At 36.7% G+C, this 8895-nt stretch overlaps 1 protein-coding gene across 1 annotated transcript; it reads left to right on the top strand.

Annotated features, from left to right (window-relative positions):
* The first annotated feature begins 244 nt into the window (after positions 1–244).
* On the top strand, positions 245–3530 carry SOCS6 (suppressor of cytokine signaling 6). The gene has a single exon (XM_009082142.1). It carries the CDS (start codon positions 480–482, stop codon positions 2082–2084), a length of 1605 nt encoding a protein of 534 aa, XP_009080390.1. The 5' UTR covers positions 245–479; the 3' UTR covers positions 2085–3530.
* Positions 3531–8895: the final 5365 nt, after the last annotated feature.

Below are 8895 nucleotides of genomic sequence, written 5' to 3' on the forward strand. Positions count from 1 at the left end.
ATGTGGGGATTTTTTTTTAGGAGCGTTCTGAAAGAGGGGGATGTTTGTGCTTGAAAATTTTATAGGCATGCATTAAATATATGTGCCTGTGAGTGTGATGTAATATGCATGTATGTTAAAAAAATACCATGTTGAAAGCAGAAAAAAAACTGTGGAAATCTCCAAGGCAGATGTAGCAGATTCATTTTTTTGAGCCCAATTGGTTTCCAAGTCAGCTGTCTTATTTTTGTTTTTATTTGATGCCCATTGCTCAAGTACTGCAATTTCTGTTTTGTTTGGAGAGGGGGAAGCCCTTATAGATAATTTTTAAAATATTTCTTTTGTGAAGTTAATTGTTTTTTTATTTGTTTCCAGGAAATGGCTCTTGAAGTTAAATGAGGCTGGATAAAACACATAAATGAAGCAGAAGCTGCTCTGCATGTGTTAGGGCTATATCACCACAAGCACTGCTGATCAGCCAGATTTGGTAACTTGTCATAATGAAGAAAATTAGTCTCAAAACAATTCGCAAGTCCTTTAACTTAAATAAAAGTAAAGATGAAAGTGACTTTGTAGTAGTTCAGCAGCCATCATTAAGTGAATTTGGAAAAGATGACTCCCTGTTTGGCAGCTGCTATGGTAAAGATTTGGCTAGCTGTGAAGTCAATAGTGAAGATGAAAAAGGAGGCAAAAATAGATCAAAAAGTGAAAGCTTAATGGGTACGTTAAAAAGGAGGCTTTCAGCAAAACAAAAACAGAAAGGCAAAGGCAGCACACCATCTGTAAGCTCTGCAGATGATGACACTTTTTCTTCCTCATCTGCTCCAATAACCTTCAAAGACGTGCGAGCTCAAAGACCTCTGAGATCCACTTCCCTCCGTAATCACCATTACAGTCCAACTCCGTGGCCCCTTCGACCTACAAATTCAGAAGAGACTTGCATCAAAATGGAAGTGAAAGTCAAGGCTTTGGTCCATTCCTCTAGTCCAAGCCCAGCACTGAATGGTGTTCGAAAGGACTTCCATGACTTGCAGTCAGAAAACGTGTTCCAGGAACAAAACAATGCATTAAAAAATACGGAATCTCAGAATGGAGACTTGCATCTTCATATTGATGAACATGTGCCTGTAGTTATTGGATTAATGCCTCAGGACTACATTCAGTATACTGTGCCTTTAGATGAGGGAATGTATCCTTTGGAAGGATCACGTAGTTACTGTCTGGATAGTTCCTCACCCATGGAAGTTTCAACTGTTTCTTCTCAGGTGGGGGGAAATGCTTTCCATGAAGACGAGAGTCAAGTGGATCAGGATGTAGTCGTTGCACCAGATATCTTTGTGGACCAGACAGTGAATGGTTTGTTAATTGGTACCACAGGAGTCATGTTGCAAAGCCCAAGAGTTAATCACAGCGATGTCCCTCCACTCTCACCTTTGCTACCTCCAATGCAGAATAATCAAATCCAAAGGAACTTCAATGGATTAAATGGCACAGATGCCCACGTGGCCGAAAGTATGCGCTGCCATTTGAATTTTGATCCTAACACTGCCCCGGGAGTTGGAAGAGTTTATGATTCTGTACAGAACAGTGGTCCTATGGTTGTGACGAGTCTCACAGAAGAACTGAAAAAACTTGCAAAACAAGGATGGTACTGGGGCCCCATTACACGTTGGGAGGCAGAGGGAAAACTAGCTAATGTGCCTGATGGCTCGTTTCTCGTTCGAGATAGTTCTGATGATCGTTATCTTTTAAGTTTGAGTTTTCGTTCCCATGGAAAAACTCTTCACACTAGAATTGAACACTCAAATGGTAGGTTTAGTTTTTATGAACAGCCAGATGTGGAGGGACATACATCTATAGTTGACTTAATCGAACATTCAATCAGGGACTCTGAAAATGGAGCTTTCTGCTATTCGAGATCCCGACTGCCTGGATCTGCCACTTACCCAGTGAGACTGACAAATCCAGTGTCTCGGTTCATGCAGGTGCGCTCCTTACAGTACCTGTGTCGTTTTGTAATACGTCAGTACACCAGAATAGACCTGATTCAAAAACTGCCTTTGCCAAACAAAATGAAGGATTATTTACAGGAAAAGCACTACTGAAAGCTTACGGGAATCTTGCATCTTGCACTTTGGGAACGACAACAACAAAAAGAGATTGAATTACAGTTTACAGACTTTTCATTATTATCAAAATCTTTTGCTGCCATAAAAATATTTCATTTTTGTGTGTAAAAGAAAAGTAATGCATTTGGATTTATGTTTGTTTTGGGGGGTTTTGTGTATTTTGGGAGGCTTTTTTTTGTTTGGTTTTTTTTTGAAAGAATGATCTCAAGTTTATTTTTAGAAGTGTGAAATAGCTATCTTTCATCAATGTGCAGATTAATCACAATGTGAATGATCAAATTCTCCTTAATTTCCCCCAAGTCCTTTGCTGCTATCCACTGTGATTTTTATGCATTGAAAGCACATTTCATGTGTATTCAACGATAAGTAAAAGTCAAATGAAACTTGTTGAATGGAATTTTTTTCCTTTAAAATAACCCCTTTGAAAAAAAGATCATGGATAAAGAACACATTGATATTCTAAATTACTGAATTTACATCTATGTTAAAAACTATTTCCTAGTATTCTAATTGGAAATTTTTGTAGAGATATGCCCTAATGTATAGACAGAGCTGTGTGATAAGAACATGGTTATGCAGCATATCTTTGGGAAAAAAAAACCTGCCTTCCTCCTAAGCCTTGTATTGTCTGTACACTCTTGTGTTTGGGAAGGTCGGTTCAGCCTTCTTTTGTCTCAGTGTTTTGTCCTCTAAAAATGGCCTTTAAAACACAAAAGTCTATGAAAGTCAATGTATAGTACCTATAAGGAAATTGAGGTATTGGGGTCTTGTCAAATATTACCTTTTATAATCATGCCATCAGTTAAAGAACTGAACACCTACCAGGTCCCCTCTTTCTGTCGTTTTCCCTCCTAGCTCCTCTTGGGGAGCTGGGGAGGGGAATGTCCTGGATTTGTAGGAAGACTAGGAATTGTTATTGTGGGAACATAAATTGATAAGCCATTTTAGGGATGGGGTGAAACTTCTAATAGGATGATTTCTACAATATATATATATATATTCAAGCTACTTGAAATTTTATAATTTTCCCTTTTTCTGCAATTCTTTTTCACTTGAGTAATACAGTAATACACTAATGTCCTTTGGATCATTTTCCCCTTTTTTTTGTATATCCTTTGGGGAGGAAGGAACAGGACTGATAACATTTTGTATGGAAGATGCTTAAAATGCATCTCTATTCTCATAGCATTTTGGAGAAAAGATGTTTGGGATATACACTGACCGCAGAAAATGTTTCAGTTTGCTGTCATGAAATATGTTTTGACATATGAAATATTGAATCAATTAAGTAAATGTTTATGATATCTGTCAAAGATTCTGGCATTTGAAAAGCTTACAGTTATTCTAACCTTCTGTAAGGAAAAAAAGACTTTGAGGGGGGAGTACAGGTTCTACACTGTAATATTTTCATCATGCAAGGTTAATCCATGGTGTTTTCCTGTCTTGTTTTAGTTTGTTTCATTATTTTCTTCTCCCATGTTACTATCACTGTTATGAGTTATTTGTTAAAGGGGTCATAGCTAGCTTGGGAGGGAGGCTTGCTTTGCCTGCCTTTGCCCCCCTGACTTGTATTTTAGAATGTCATATTCCCCATCTCTGGGAGGAGTGGTTAATCCTTCAACATCACCTTAGGAAAAAACGCTGTTCATCTTCGATACAGCTTTCTTGTTTAGATCATTTTCTTATTTAATCTAGCCTTTTTGTCCCCTGAAATAAGTCTTTAGTAATGAATACAGTATTGCTGCGAGGTGGTGCAGTAGCACTACATCTTGGGTTGCCTGAATTGATAGACGAAATTTATATTTTTTTAATTTATTTTTTTGACCATAATGTTTAACTAAAAAATAAAAAAAAGAAAATCAAAGGTAGATAAAGGCTGCCTTTGCTTTTAAAGGAGGGAGAATAAGGATTTCCTCTTTAGTCTGAAAAAGTTTTAAACTTAAAAATTAAAATAATCTAGAGCAGTCTATACATGTAATTTGTTGGCTCTGCCATGGAGATATATGTATGAAAGTGTGAATCTCTTTTCTTTTTTTTCCTCTACTGACTTGTCCCTCTACCCAGTCGTGTCCCGTCCCCCTCTCCCCCGAATCAGGATCACTAACTTTATTCAAAAAGGCACAATAACCTATTGTATGGTACAGTGTTCTGATTCTGTCTGTGGGGAGGAAAAAGAAAATCATGTTTATGGATTTCAGATGCATACTTTTGGAAGAAAAACTCTGGACTTTTCTTCACTTTAAAAGTTCTTTCCCCATACTAGAGGCCCTATGCATTTTACAGAATCTTTGAAAGATTATAGTATATTAAATATTTTCTTTGCCATTTAATACCACTATTGAATGCATTAAACATATGTTTATGCTGTGCCACATGCATTAATTTAGCAGTCATTGCATTGAAACTTAAACATTTGAAGCTGTAATATCCTGGTCTTATTGCTGAATTGAAAAACATGCAAGAACACCCATGCTAAAATTCTTGCCCATGCCTTTATAAATTTCAGTTTGTTCACTCATAAATGTTGATGCTTTTCTTTAAAAAAACTTTGTTTCAGCTATCCAGTTTTTGAATTGCCTTCCTTGCTGTGTACTTCATCTGTGAACTTAATCAGGTCAAGTTAACTTTGTCATTTCCTTACCCCCCATAAAGCTTCCACAAAAGGAACACTTTGAAGTGGCTGAGGTCTAGGATGTGAGAACCATGTAGCACTTTGCTTCTAAATAAGAAATGATGGTGATATTTCTACTAAGCTCAAAATACTTTAAATCAGTAGTAAGTAGACACAAATACTTATTTTCACAGGTTTCTTTAATCAGAACCTCACAGTATCTTTTCATACTGAGGTAACTGGCCAGCCAGGAGAAGGAACCCAGAAAAAATACTTTGACAACGTTAAATATACTTACCATTGCTTATAATAAAGATTAATATAAGAGAAACACAGTAATATTTAGTTGTGAGACAATTTAGAAGTACTTGGAATAACCACAAAATTTGTGTTGACTTCTGCTTCATGAAAATTAGAGAAACAAAGTGTCCTTGACAAATAAAAGGAGAATGATTGAGGATATTTTGGGGACATTTGGAAGTAGATACACTAGGAATAAAAGCTAACTGACTGTGATCCTTATAGAGTAGAAATATGTCTATTTATTCGTCACACCAGTGTAAGGGTTCAAAAGGTAGGCTTTTTATGCAATTGAGTTTTGGGAAAATGTTTTTGAAAATGAAACTTTGAAATAAAACTCCTTTTTTTCAGTATCTGAAATGACTGACATTATTGATAACATTTGTTTTGCCAATTAGAAAAGTAAAGCAACACCTTGTATTTGGAAATAGAAAAATAAATTTGCACAATTTCCTCTGTGGATTTTTTTTGTTTGTTTTGTAAGCCAGTGTTATAAACAACTGAAAGTGATGTGTATTCTTTGATCTGTTTGAAGGATATAGCACTTATCCTGCTGTTGACATAGTGAATGCCATCTTTTTATCAAAATGTAATTCTGTCAGAAGGATCAGAAATGCAATTATTAATTAAACTCTTTGTTCTCAGATGAGCTGACTTTGCATTTTGTTAAGGACAATTTCTTTCTGTGAATATTGACTGCTGGGCTAAGTAAAATCTGTGCAGTTTCTGTTTTGATGCATTTCATCTGTGTGAATATTGGAATTATAAATTTTAAACAGCATACCAGCAATATATGGGCTATGATTCTACTGAGAAGTATTTCTCTGTTACTGAACTTTCAAATTCTGAGCTAAGCTATGGATGAATTAATAATTGCCAATTTAATTTCTTAAGATCTTTTTATGACTGCAAAGAATAAAAATTACAGGCATTCTTTGTAAGTAAAAAATGGGCTAGATGGTAGTTCATAATATGGAAAATATGGCAATGTTGTATCTGGAAAGTGTTCTAAATTCTACAGGTAATGAAAAATTCTGAAAGAATTTTTTATGAATACATGTTGGGTTAAAGAATTTTTATAGTGATGATGGAGTGCCATGAAGTTAATACTTGCAATCCAGATTGCTGTAGTTTACACTTTTCTCTGTTTCAGACCTGGTGTGCACTGTTTGTACTAAGCACACCACAGAGTGAATTATCCAAAGTCCATTGATTTTAATGTGTTTTGGTTTGTAAACAAAATTACAGTAATTTCTTGCACATTTTTGAAAAATAATTGTATAAGGATTTATGTATCTGCTTCTGGATACAGTGTGTAAATAAAAATTTCATTCACAAAAAGATTTGTGGAGTGTTCTATAGTATAATGACAAAGCCTGAGAGGCATTGTAAAATTTGGGCTGAAAATCGAACTTCGAGCATTTAAATTTTAATGGTTACAGTTTAAACTCTTCTCTATTTTTAACCCTTGCTAGTTGACTTTCAAAATATTTCTGTATACTAATGATTTTAATTTCTACTTTTCAAAACAAACAAAAAATTGCCAGGATATAAGTAGAATGTTATTTTTAAAAGGTTTGCGCAAATATTGTAAGCTAACTTTCTTATCATTTTAGTTGGAGTTTTTTTACATTAAAAGTTTCCAGAATGTGTGACAAAAGTCTCCATCCAGATGTGCCTCAAAGGTGATATATTGGCCCTTGATAAGCAAGCAAGCAAATAGTTCATATTTAACTCCAAAAGAAAAATTTATATATGGTATTGATCTCCAAATATTCAGTTGTTGCTGTTCTAGATTCACTTTAAGAACAGAGTGAAATTTTAAACCCTGGGAAGTCACACCAATGAACCAGAAGATCAAAGATAAACAATTGCATATATGTTTTCATGTAGTTGGGACTTAGACTCACTACTCGAATTCAAGAAAATATCAGCAGCTCCTTAGGTCTTGGTTATAACTGAGGAGTTGTTTTTTGGTTGGGTTTTTTCCCTTTGGGGTTTTTGTTTGGGTTTTTTTTGTTTGTTTGGTTAGTTTTGTTTGTGAGTTGTTTTAGGTTTTTTAAACAAACAAACTTAAAATCCAGCCTTGGTAGTGAGTATTCGTATTGTCCTTAGTGATAGATACTTTACTATGTATTCTGAAACTTAAGTCTTCAAACAGTAATCAGAAATAAATTATAGTTTTTGCCATTTAAGAGAAAATTACTTTCTATTCCCTACTGCTGTGGCTAGTATTGCTTTACAGTCAATATGGTGTGTGGTTGTTCCCCTGGTACGTGGGGGAACTTGCAGGGGTTTTGTTACTAGGTCTGTATGATGCTCTTACCCACATTTGCTCCATTCCAGAAATTTGGTGACAAACTTGCCCTCAAATGTTGCCATGGTAAGTGGTGAAAGGTGAGTAAGAATTATTTTTTCAGCCACTTGTAAAATTAGCATGGCCCAGGCAGGGCTCACATGTTTATAGTCCAGATGCCTACTAATTATTTCTATCCCACATTTAATCATCTCTGTAGTTGTGAGGGTGGAAGAGAAAAACTAAGACAGTGCCCGATGCACTGTGTGTGATAATGTAACCCTGGTACCAAGGCAGGGCTTGGTGGTGAGGGGCTGAATTAAGTCATCCTCTGCAATTAAGACAACACCTCAAAACTTAAAAAGCAGCAAGATCTAGGGAAAGTCCATAATATATAGGAAGCAATTTTCTATCACTTCTCTCCGGCACATACAATTTGCTTGCAGTCTGTCATTTTTTACTTTTTTCTTTCCTTTTTAAAGGCTAAGGTTCAGCCAAGCATTTTAGCATCCCTTGTAACATGAGCATGTACTTATTTGATTTATTTGGTATGGTAATACCTATTCTTTCTTGTCAATGCTGTGTGAAGTAGGAACAGGATATTGTAGGGAGTGAAGACAATGGTTATTTGTTTGGTTAGAGGAAGATGCAGAAATAGGTGTTCTACCCCAGACCAGATTCTCAGTTCAACTTCATAGAATCATGGAATGGCTTGGGTTGGAAGGGACCTTAGAGATCATCTATTTCCAACCCCTGCCATGGACTGGGATGCTGTTCTCTAGACCAGGTTGCTCAAAGCCCCATCCAGCCTGGCCCTGAACACTCCCCGGGATGGAGCATCCACAATGTCTTTGAGCAACCTGTTCCAGTGCCTCACTACCCTCACAGTAAAGAATTTCTTCCTAATAGCCAATCTAAACCGACTTGTTTCAGTTTGAAGCCATTCCTTGTCCTGAAACTACATACCTTTGTAAAGAGCCCTTTTCCATCTTGTAGGTCCCCTTTAGGTACTAGAAGGCCACAATTAGGTTACACCATGAAGCCTTCTCTTCTCCAGACTGAACAATTCCAATTCCCTTAGCCTTTCCTCACAGGAGAGGTGCTGCATCCCTCTAATCATCTTGGTGGCCCTCCTCCAGACTTGCTCCAACAGGCTAATGTCCTGATTCACGAAGTGCAAACTTTGAAGATGGTACTGCTGAGGGTTGGGGTAGGTAAGGTACTAGCCCTCCCTGCATAGAATGAGGGAGGAAAGACAAGTGAGATGTGTTTCACTCTTGGTGGGTGTGAATGACTACGTTTGGCTGCACACAGGAAGGAGGCATGACAGAGCCTGGATTGTTCCTTGCACTGACAGCTCAAGTGCCATTTGGGCAGTTATGGGTTGAGGGAAGACTCAACATACAGTGAAAGCAAGAGAAACTGTAGCAAAGGTAGCACAAGCTTTTTAAAACTTAGGAGCAACTACATCTGATGATAAATGCGTTATTTATCTGTTCTTCAATGTTTCTGCCTAATTTTCTTAACTTTCTAAGTCTCTTAAGCTGCCGTTCCAGTTTTCATATCTCTGTGATGGGGCA

This window comes from Acanthisitta chloris, unplaced genomic scaffold (assembly GCF_000695815.1).
Source record: "Acanthisitta chloris isolate BGI_N310 unplaced genomic scaffold, ASM69581v1 scaffold23559, whole genome shotgun sequence".
Taxonomy (NCBI): Eukaryota; Metazoa; Chordata; class Aves; order Passeriformes; family Acanthisittidae; genus Acanthisitta; species Acanthisitta chloris.

What these genes read in the sequence shown, in the direction of transcription:
- SOCS6 (XM_009082142.1), top strand. Translation starts at nt 480, where the DNA reads ATGAAGAAAATTAGTCTCAAAACAATTCGCAAGTCCTTTAACTTAAAT.